Below are 10,077 nucleotides of genomic sequence, written 5' to 3' on the forward strand. Positions count from 1 at the left end.
ATACTGAGAACTGTTGCACTTCACTCTTTTCTCAAAAAGAGTTGTATGTTGAGAGGACAGAAATCTCAGCCCAGGTGGGAAGAACAGCCTAAAACCAGAAGCCTGGTTTCCAGAGAGATCTAAAGGAACGTCACCTCACCACATAAGAGTAGCCAAGCAATTCTAGTACAGGAATTCTCTGCTACTTGCTAGGTTTTTTTTTTAAAAAAAGCTGTGATCTAATTGCTATCACTGAAACAGCGTGGGATGGATCACTCAGCTGGAGTGCTGCAATTGATGGCTATAAACTGCTCAGGAGGGACAGGCAAGGAAGGAGAGGTGTGGGGGTTGTGATTTATTTGCTCAAAAAAAGGGCTGATTGGACAGAGCTGTGTTTGAATAATGTTGCTAAACATTTAAAAATTGAAATAACTGAAAGAGGGCAGATTTAGTTTGGATAGAAGGAAGAAATGTTTTATGATAAGGGCTATGAGACACTGGAAGAGATTACTTGGAGAAGTTGTAGATGCCCTGTCATTGGAAGTGTTCACAGTCAGGTTGGAAGGTGCTTTGAGCAACCTGACCATACTAGGAGCTGTTGAAAAGGTGTCCCTGACTGTGGCACAGGTGTTGAACTAGATGATTTGAAGTTCCCTTCCAACACAAAACATTCTATGATTAATGCTAAACTGTAATTTTCAGGTATTAAAGATGTCTATTCTTAAGATCCAAGCCCGTGAAATCTTTGACTCTCGTGGGAATCCCACTGTTGAGGTCGACCTCTATACCAACAAAGGTGAGTCCACAGTTATTAGATGTTCATTGATTTTTATCTGATAGGACTAAAGAGGCAGTCAAAAGTATATGGACCTCCCATTCTAGCAGGGGAATTGTGCTTTCTCTTTCCTCCATACATACAGCATGCTGCTGAGCTTGTGTGGGGCTTGCACGAAAACCTCTCTTCCGTTTTACTGCAATGAATTTGTTGAGCTCAAGGTATGGGCAGTGAAGGGTTTTTTGAAGCAGGGTTCTTCATCCAGTTTAAATTGTGCCAGTAGTAATCCAAACCTGCCTTCCTTGCTCTTGCAAACTCAGAGTTAACAAGGCCAAGTTCCTGTCCTTAAGCAGCTGCTCATGGCCTTTGTTTTCAGTGTTCCCTAAGCTCTGTCTGACTGCACTTAATTCTTGGTTTGTCTAGCAGTCACTTTATGTAAGGAAACAGTCTTCTGCTGCAGAGCTGAGCCTTGGGTAATGGTTTCTTTCCTGCATAAGTCTGCAGGCATGACTAAGCAACTTGTCTAATTGGGTTTTTACATATAACATCTTATATTTTTAATAAGGTAGGACTTTCCCTTGGTTTGTTAGTTGTTCATTGCACATCTGATAGGATCTGACAAAGACATTGTGCAGACACATACCAGTGTGGTTTGGTGGAATGAGCAAGCACAATAGTTGTAATAAACTAACTAAATAGCTGATCTTTCTGCCTCAAAAGATTAATGCAGTTATTTAATGAGATTGCCCCTACTAAGCTTTTTGCTGTAGTGGGATAAGGGAAAGACTGGAGACTGAAGTTGGCATCTTGAGCCACAGGCAGAACAGACTCCAGTGTACTGACTTGCTCAAAGCTTAGCATTCTTGGCTGGAAGAACAGGCTGTTTGGGTGGTTGTCCTGTTGTCAGAGGAGTTCAGAACTTGTGTTAACAAAAGAGGCTTCCTAATTGTCCCTTGTATGCCATATCTTAGAAGAATTCTAAGAGCTTGCCTGCCAGACTGAGTGAAAAAGTAGATTCAGGGAATAAGGGCACCTTTTTGGAAGGAGAATGGATGAGTTTCCTAACTTAAATACATAAAATGCACAGTGGAAGAGAATGAGTGAGTCAGCTTGCTGTGGAGTGAGACACTGGTGAGTTTGTGATGCTGCAGAGGACCAGGCAGCTCTCAGGATCACTGTACAAGCGAGCAGAGATGCAGTTGAGAGATTAGTTCTTCCATCTCTGGGGATGGAAGTGTGTGGTAGGTTGGGATGGTGTATGGATGGAGAATGTTTTCTGGGTTTGAATGTGCTAAGACTGTTCTTTTTTCTGTTGTTAACAGGTCTGTTCAGAGCTGCTGTTCCCAGTGGTGCATCAACTGGGATCTATGAAGCTCTGGAGCTTCGTGACAATGACAAGACACGCTACATGGGGAAAGGTAAAGCTGGATTTTGATGCACAGCTCACCCCATTACAGTGGCTGTGTTGCTGCATATGTTTATGCCAGGTTGTAGCAGAGGACACATGGGCTCCTTTATTGCTGTCAATATTCTGTACAAGGCATGACAGTTAAGCAAAAGCAGTGGAGATGAGCAGTGAGGTGATGGCAATGTGTACTGTGTGTAAGTGCTGTGGCTGAGGCAGAGGTTGAGCACAGACTGCTGCATTTCCCAGGGGACAGTGTGAAGGGTAACTCTGCCTCCAGCATTGCAGCTGTGTAGTGCTGCAGATGACTGTACCTCCAAGGGTGGGTGCCTTGAGCTTGGGCACACCCTGGAGTTGATAATGTCTCTAGTAGAGTATGCCCAAATGTACTTTGTTACACCACTCCTGTTGGTGCATTTCAGAGTCCAGAGTTGTTTAGTAGTAGTGTTGTAAGAGCATCTAAACTGCCTGCTCCTGAAGTCTTGGTGTTACTGCAGCTGGTCACAAGATCTATTCATAGACCAAATTTTCAAAGAACTGTTAAATGTATCTGCCTTGGCTCTGTAAACTCCTTAGCTCCCAGCATGTTGAATCCTGAACCTGAGGTTTAGGCCAACTGCTGGCCACAGCTGACGTGCAGATTTACACTGGTTATTGTGGAAGATGCTTTTGTTTTGCACTATATAATACCTAAAGCCGTTTTGGCCTTTTGTCTTTCATTCTAGGTAGCCAGGATACTGAAGTTTATGTTGATGGTGTAATATTTTAGTTGTCTGGGGACTATTGTATGTTCTGAAATGAAACAGCAAGTCACCAGGGTGGCTTGGGAACAAGTATGGGAGAACATGAATAGCCACTTAGACAATGTCATTAAGATCCTGATAGTAATTCTTAGGACTACTCTGAAAGCTTGGGCAGTCAAGACTCCTTTTTAGCTGTCTGCTGTAAAAGCATTGGTGATGCCTTCCAAGTATATGCAATCAACTTAACTTTCAGCTGGGAGAGAGAATTGCTTGTCTTCATATTTCTCTGCCAGCCAGGTGAAAGGAAGCTGACATTTTGTGCTTGTTAAGGAGAGCAATCAGAGTGGATAACCACTGAGTTGAACTTAGAGCCCTGTCTGAGAAGATTCATGGTTGTTATTACTTTAACACAGAATAAACTCCTAGGTGACTCAATATCCCAAAGAGCTTATGCTGTTTATCTAGGGCACTTTTCCTTGAGTAAATGTGTACTTACCTCAGTGCTATGTGTGTGTGCTTAGACATGTTAAATCTGATCCTACAGGCAGTTCTTCGTGGTACTTAACTAGGCAGTAGTCTGAGGATCCACAACAGGCTATCACAGCTGAAGGTTTGTTTTCAGCTGGAGAGTAAGATGAGTTATGAAAAAATGCCACCAAATTGCAGATAGCTGGTAGGTCTGTAGTAATAAAAATCTGCAGACTTAGGCTATTTGAAAGGCAATTACTGTGGTTCATGGTGCACTTAATTAGCATGCACTAGTTCTGAAGCTCACACTGTACAGGGATGACAGTATTCCTTGGTAGTTGGCTAATGATGGTCTCTGCTTATGGGAAAGAAGCAAGTTCCTACTGGAACTGCTGGTTCATGCAATGGTGAGTCCACATAGATTAAAAGGCTAGTGCTATGTTCATAATTTAGACCTTGTTTAAAGCAAGAGCAAAGACAATCTATTTCTGTGCCTGCAGCCAGGTACAGAGACAGTATGTACTTGAGCTTTGTACCGAGTGTAAGATGTGCTAGGGTGGTGCTTTAGCTGTGGTACAGAATGGTGGCAGGTAGTGAAATGCCTGAGCTGCTGCATGCTTAACTTCTGGGGAAGCCTTTCTATTTCCTCTTACTCATCCATTCTATGGATGGATAGGAGTAGCCTATCCAGAAACCTTTCTTAAATGCTGTCATTCAGACGCTTGAGGTTTGGATCCTCAAGGGTGTTTGCAACAGTATGGAAACTGGGTGGAAAGACCAAATCCAGCCTCACTGGCTGATGAGTGGTTTTGTCTATCCTTTGAACCCTCTTGTTTCTAGTCTGTTGCTCAGTTTTGGACACTTGCTGACTTGTAGGTCTGTTTACCTATTTGTGCCCTTTTCTCTTTCTTGCATGACTGCCTTTGTTTTTGGCTCTGAGTCTTCATCTCTTCCTTGATTCTCTTGTCCATTTCGCTTCTGTCAGGTGTATCCCGAGCTGTTAAATATGTTAACGAGTTCCTGGGGACAGCATTATGTACACAGGTAATGGATGTGCTCTCAGTGCAACCTTGTCACTTGGACAAATTTCTCCAGTGCATGGTCTTGCAAACTAACATTGCAGCAGGCATTCTTAGATGATGCTTACTTCATGCAACTTCCATTCAGTGGAGACGACCTCTTAAGTGCTCAGATTTGGCTGTAAGCTCAGGTTGGATTGGGGTTTTAATAGCATGAGGTATTCCTGAGGTTTTATTGTGACTGAGATCACCTACTAATGCCTGCATAGCCAGTGTGATTGACCAGTGTCCCATTTGCTTGTTCCTTCCAGGTGTCTCAAAAGCTGTTGAGCACGTCAATAAAACAATTGCACCTGCACTGATTAGCAAGGTAGGAGCAATCTGTCTTCTGCTAATATCAGTTAATGATGTCCAGTGTGTCCTAACTGATGGGTTGTCTTGCTAGAGACAGTTACAGGACCTGTATTACATGAGGGGGGGGGGATTAGCCTGTGTATTGGAGTGCATGGGAACCAACTGACCTACAGCAATTGTTTTACTTAATGACTGCATATCTAACACTTAATCACAGGAATCCCTACCAGCCTAACATTGTATTGTGCAGAAGTCCTTAAGCACCTGGGAACTTCAGTCGTGTGCAGTTTAAATACAAACCGCTTTATTCTTAAAAGGGTGGCTCAATGATGGGGAGGGACTGGGTTGTATTCAAGCTGTCTAATTTGGAAAGGAGTCTGAGGGGGGATACTTGTCTGCCAGCCTCGGTTTGCTGGAAGTGACTAGAAGATGCTGCTATGTGATAATGAAAAGAGCTCGTCTTCAACTTCTGGTTGCTGCTCTTAAGCAGTTCTTGGTGTCTGCCAGGAAAATAAAAATGGAGTGGGTAGGTAAGAGTTAGTAGAGTTTTGGTATCAAGCAGTGCTTTGCTTGCTTCTCTCTGCAGAAGGTCAATGTTGTGGAGCAAGAAAAGATTGACAAACTGATGCTGGAAATGGATGGATCAGAGAACAAATGTAAGTGGGCTTTGTGTGGCAGTGGGGTGTGAAAAGATGGAGATTGGTATATAGCTTGCTTTGCCAGAAACAATGGGCAGTGCATGGCATATGCTGTGCACTTCCATAACCAAGCCCATGGTGCTGTTATTGACAAGTCTCTTCATGAAGACATAACATTTCTGTAAACAATTTCTCCCTTTTGCAGCCAAATTTGGTGCCAATGCCATCCTGGGTGTATCTCTGGCTGTATGCAAAGCTGGTGCTGCTGAGAAGGGTGTCCCCTTGTATCGTCACATTGCTGACCTTGCTGGGAATGCAGAAGTGATTCTTCCAGTTCCAGTAAGTCCCTTGATGGGGGTAGCTGAAGGCTTGATCTAAAAGGTACTTCAATGTATCTTGTGGTCTTGGATCAAGTTTTCTAAAGAATGAAGAGTCTTAACATAAATGTTGTTACCATTTTACCCTGAGGCATTCTAACTTGTTTTTTTCCTTTTGGTTACTCCAAGGCTTTCAATGTGATCAATGGTGGCTCCCATGCTGGCAACAAGCTGGCTATGCAGGAGTTCATGATCCTCCCTGTGGGTGCTGACAGTTTCAAGGAGGCAATGCGCATTGGTGCCGAGGTCTATCACAACCTAAAGAATGTCATCAAGGAGAAGTATGGCAAGGATGCAACCAATGTGGGTGATGAGGGTGGCTTTGCCCCCAACATCCTGGAAAATAAAGAAGGTAAGAATGAGCTAAGTGTGGGAGGAGGTGTAATGGATAGCCAGAGAATGAAGGCCATACTTGTCTAGTATGAACAGACATGAGTTTGTGCAGCTTGACAGGATGGCTTTGACTTCAATGCCTTATTACTGTTTCATTCCTGTAGAAGCTTAAGGGAATATTACTCCTTTCCAGTTGAAAGGTGGTGTGGGAATGTCTGTATGCATTGCAGGTTTCCCAGAAATCAGTAGTCAGTTTAGTGGAGATGTTTTTGTGCTGGCAACAGAGGAAAACAGTTGGAACTAGGCCTGGTCCTATGTGGGAGTGCATGAAGATAAGCCAGTAGAATCCTAGAACTCTGAAGCTACTTGTTACTTGAGCTGTTACATTAGTGTTGAAGGTGGCCTCTGAGCTGCATTGCCTTTTCTGGCACTGAAGATACTGAGCCAGCACCAGAAATCAGGGTGTCTATGAATCCCACAGACACATGTAGCTCTTGCTAGATCTGTGCCCTAGCCCACATCAGAAGATGACCTTGAATTACTATTACAGTCCAAGGAATACGTGTTGCTGGCAGCAGCTGCTTTTGCAGTTTGCATTACATTAACATCTTAAAACCACGTACAAAAAAAGCCCAAACAAACCCACTTGATGTAAGCTGCCAACTGTAAATAGCCTGGCTGATGCAGCTGCTTGGCTTTGAGTTGGGTGATTGGGGGAGTCTTACTTGTCATGACCATAACTGAATCTCCTTGCTTGGACTCTGCCAAACAGGGTAGCATGGTGGGTAGGATCCAGAAGCTCCCACTGAGTATTCTGTTCCCTCTTCTGTGCATAAACGTGCACATGAGGAACAGGTAGAAATGAAGTGTGTGCCCTGTGCAGAGGCAGGCTGTGTGCCACGGCCTGTCAGGGCTTGGATGCTTGTACCCTTTCATGGTCAACACCTGACCTGGAGCTAAAAGAGATTAAAGTGCAGTCACTGCTTCCTGCCCACATGCATAAAGCTGAAAGAGGATGTTGTATCATCTAGTATTAAGCTTTCTGGTCTGACATGCAGTCCTGCCTGAAGAGATTATGGATCCCATAATGGTGTCTCAAGGGTATTACAAGCTAAAAGTAGTATGAAAGGTAGTGTCTTGTTCCAGTCGCTTTAGAAGTGGGAGAGTTTTAAGAACCTTTCCTATGCAGTCTTTGGGCTTTATGTAGTGGATAATGAAGAGTTTCTTTGCCAAGTGAATGTGATGTGGCTGATAAATGAATAGCTTTTGAGTTAAGATGTTTGGTGGGAACTGAGAAATACTTTTACCATGTTTCAGCTCTGGAGCTGCTGAAGACTGCCATCAGCAAGGCTGGCTACTCTGAAAAGATTGTCATTGGCATGGATGTGGCTGCCTCAGAGTTCTACCGTGATGGAAAGTATGACCTGGACTTCAAATCCCCTGATGATCCCAGCAGATACATTACTCCTGATCAGCTGGCTGACCTGTACAAGGGCTTTGTCAAGAACTACCCCTGTAAGTTGTTAATCAACAAGAAGCACGGTAGTAGTGGTGAAGGGGGGTTGATGCCGAAAGAGTTAGGATGCAGCCTCCCTTATAAGAGTGATCAAGAGCAAAGAGGTAGCCTTTCAGGGTCTTTGGTATGTCCTTTGAGGTGGGTAGTACTTGGCTTCAGCACGTTGATGCCACTGCTTTCAAGTAAGGCCTTTCAGAGTGGCATTGTCTTTAAGCTTGTTGTATCCCTCTACAGTGGTGTCCATTGAAGACCCCTTTGACCAGGATGACTGGGCTGCCTGGAAGAAATTCACTGGCAGTGTTGGCATCCAGGTGGTTGGTGATGATCTGACTGTGACCAATCCAAAGCGTATTGCCAAGGCTGTGGAGGAGAAAGCCTGCAACTGCCTCCTCCTTAAGGTCAACCAGATTGGCTCTGTGACAGAGTCCCTGCAAGCGTAAGTTCTCCCCTCTTAGCTGTGCCAGGGAGGGGGATTGTCTAATTGAGGCAGATGAACATACAGAGCTGAGCTAGTGGCATAGAAATCTATTGATTGGGTGTCTGTGAAGGAGAGCAATTGTTAACTGATAGAACATATTGACAAGAAAACCTCTGCCTTCATGGTCTTGAAGTCATAGAGGCACATCAGACAACTTCATTGGGTCTAAGCATGTGTAAAAGCAGCTCTTGATCACTGCATGGTCTTAACCCTAACAAGAACCAAAGGACAGTTCCTGTCTTGCCAAAGCAGCATCACCAGGGCAAAGGCTAAGCAGGTGGTGATGGTGTGGGGCTTTGTTTTTCTCTTCTAGCTGCAAGCTTGCCCAGTCCAATGGCTGGGGTGTGATGGTGAGTCATCGCTCTGGAGAAACAGAAGATACCTTCATTGCTGATCTGGTAGTTGGTCTCTGCACTGGTCAGGTTGGTATTTGTGGCTGCTGTAGTTTGCATTCTTGCTTGATGAGGTTATATGGTGATGAAGCGGTTCTGCACAGTAGATGGGGTATGCTCTGACTTAAGGCATGTGTATTTCCTGTTCCTGGAGATAGGAAGCTGATTTGCCTAGTGGGACTGTGATGAGGGAACACATTATCTTGTGTAAACTCACCTTTAACCCCTAATCTAAAAAAAATAATTGGTCAATTCCAGTGGGTGTATCAGGATTTTCTGATACTTGAAGCTGTGAGCAAATGAACACTCCTTATTGCTCCCAAGCCCTATCCCATCAGAGTCTGATGCTGAAATACAGCTTGTGATTTGGCTTATGGCTTGGCATCTGTGGCCTCATGTCTGGTATAGTTCTTTCCTAACTTCCTGATTTCCCTTCCAGATCAAAACTGGTGCCCCTTGCCGGTCTGAGCGTCTAGCCAAGTACAACCAGCTCCTGAGGTGAGACTCTCAGGGGGAAAAGGGGTGGATGGTTAAGCCTGACACAGAATGGATGCTCCATTCGGGGCATAGCTTGGTCTTTTGGATCTCAGAAACACTCTGCAGCTGAAGGACATAAACTAATGCTGGCAGAGGTGCTTTTGGGCTGGTGCTGTGCTTGCAGAGCTGGCTGTGGGCTTAATGAGGAGTTGGATGGGTGACAGTAGTTGTTTGGTGGGAACTGGCTTGTAGCTTGGTGGTAGTGTTTTTGGTGCCAGGCAGATCAGGTATTGCTCAGCAGCTGTGCTGATGTGGGAGCTCTGCACTGGCTGCTTGCACCCAGCACTTTTTTCCCTTTCCATCAGAATTGAAGAGGAGCTTGGCAGCAAGGCCCGTTTCGCTGGAAGGAACTTCAGGAACCCTCGTGTCAACTAAGCTGTGTGGATCAGTCAACCCTGTTCTGGTTTAAAGCTCTAGTCTTCTACTTAGATCACAATTACCTGTACTAGAAAGATAAGGGCAGCTGAAGGAAAGACTGGTTTTGCAGGTCCTCTTTCCCCCTTAGATGATTTCTTCACCTAGTGTTTTCACCAACTCTGATCTGTTACTTGTGATGCTCGACTGCTTTTGTAGAACAGTCCCTGTGGGGGGTTTCTGTGTATTAAACACCCTCTGGGCTCATGACCTTGTGACTCTGGGCATAAACATCTTAATTCGTTTCTCTGCCTGTCTAGTCTTCAATGTTTGGAGCTGTGTGACTTGCAGTGCAGCCAGCGGTACCTGCAAACAGAAACAGTAGTGTTTTTACATGTGATAAATAAAAGCATCAAACAACCTGACAACGTGTGGCATTGAGTTATTTTGGGGGAGGCTGAGAAGCAGGAATACCTGCCTCTGCATAATCATATCTTGCTTTAAAGCTGTTCTGCAGGGACCAAGAGCTAAGCTGCTGTCACTGTGGCCACAGGGTGGGCTTCAGTTGCCTTGTGACAAATAGACAAAGAATTAACTGGATCTATCCACCTACTGTCAAGAGGTGGCTTCAAGGATGTGTTGACTAACTTGGAAGGGGGACTAAGAATAAGTTTGTACTCCCTAGATCTGTTGTGATCCTGCAGGGGAA

General features: G+C 44.6%; 1 protein-coding gene across 3 annotated transcripts; it reads left to right on the forward strand.

Annotated features, from left to right (window-relative positions):
• The first annotated feature begins 680 nt into the window (after positions 1-680).
• On the forward strand, positions 681-9,790 carry ENO1 (enolase 1, (alpha)). 3 transcript variants are annotated; one of them, XM_010005157.1, is made up of 11 exons: positions 681-775; positions 2,077-2,172; positions 4,701-4,759; positions 5,330-5,399; positions 5,587-5,720; positions 5,888-6,110; positions 7,409-7,606; positions 7,842-8,043; positions 8,399-8,507; positions 8,917-8,975; positions 9,320-9,790. In XM_010005157.1, exons 1-11 carry the CDS (start codon positions 691-693, stop codon positions 9,387-9,389), a joined length of 1,305 nt encoding a protein of 434 aa, XP_010003459.1. In that variant the 5' UTR covers positions 681-690; the 3' UTR covers positions 9,390-9,790. The 3 variants fall into 3 exon arrangements, with proteins under 3 accessions (XP_010003459.1, XP_010003460.1, XP_010003461.1); XM_010005158.1 differs by lacking the exon at positions 4,701-4,759 and adding an exon at positions 4,356-4,414 and having other exon boundaries at positions 686-775; XM_010005159.1 differs by lacking the exons at positions 4,701-4,759; positions 5,330-5,399 and having other exon boundaries at positions 691-775.
• Positions 9,791-10,077: the final 287 nt, after the last annotated feature.

Source organism: Chaetura pelagica, unplaced genomic scaffold (assembly GCF_000747805.2).
Source record: "Chaetura pelagica isolate M959 unplaced genomic scaffold, ChaPel_1.0 scaffold159, whole genome shotgun sequence".
Taxonomy (NCBI): domain Eukaryota; kingdom Metazoa; phylum Chordata; class Aves; order Apodiformes; family Apodidae; genus Chaetura; species Chaetura pelagica.

What these genes read in the sequence shown, in the direction of transcription:
- ENO1 (XM_010005157.1), top strand. Translation starts at nt 691, where the DNA reads ATGTCTATTCTTAAGATCCAAGCCCGTGAAATCTTTGACTCTCGTGGG. An exon ending in CGACCTCTATACCAACAAAG is followed by an intron (nt 776 to 2,076) that starts GTGAGTCCACAG and finishes TGTTGTTAACAG; the next exon opens with GTCTGTTCAGAGCTGCTGTT. An exon ending in AAGTGATTCTTCCAGTTCCA is followed by an intron (nt 5,721 to 5,887) that starts GTAAGTCCCTTG and finishes GGTTACTCCAAG; the next exon opens with GCTTTCAATGTGATCAATGG.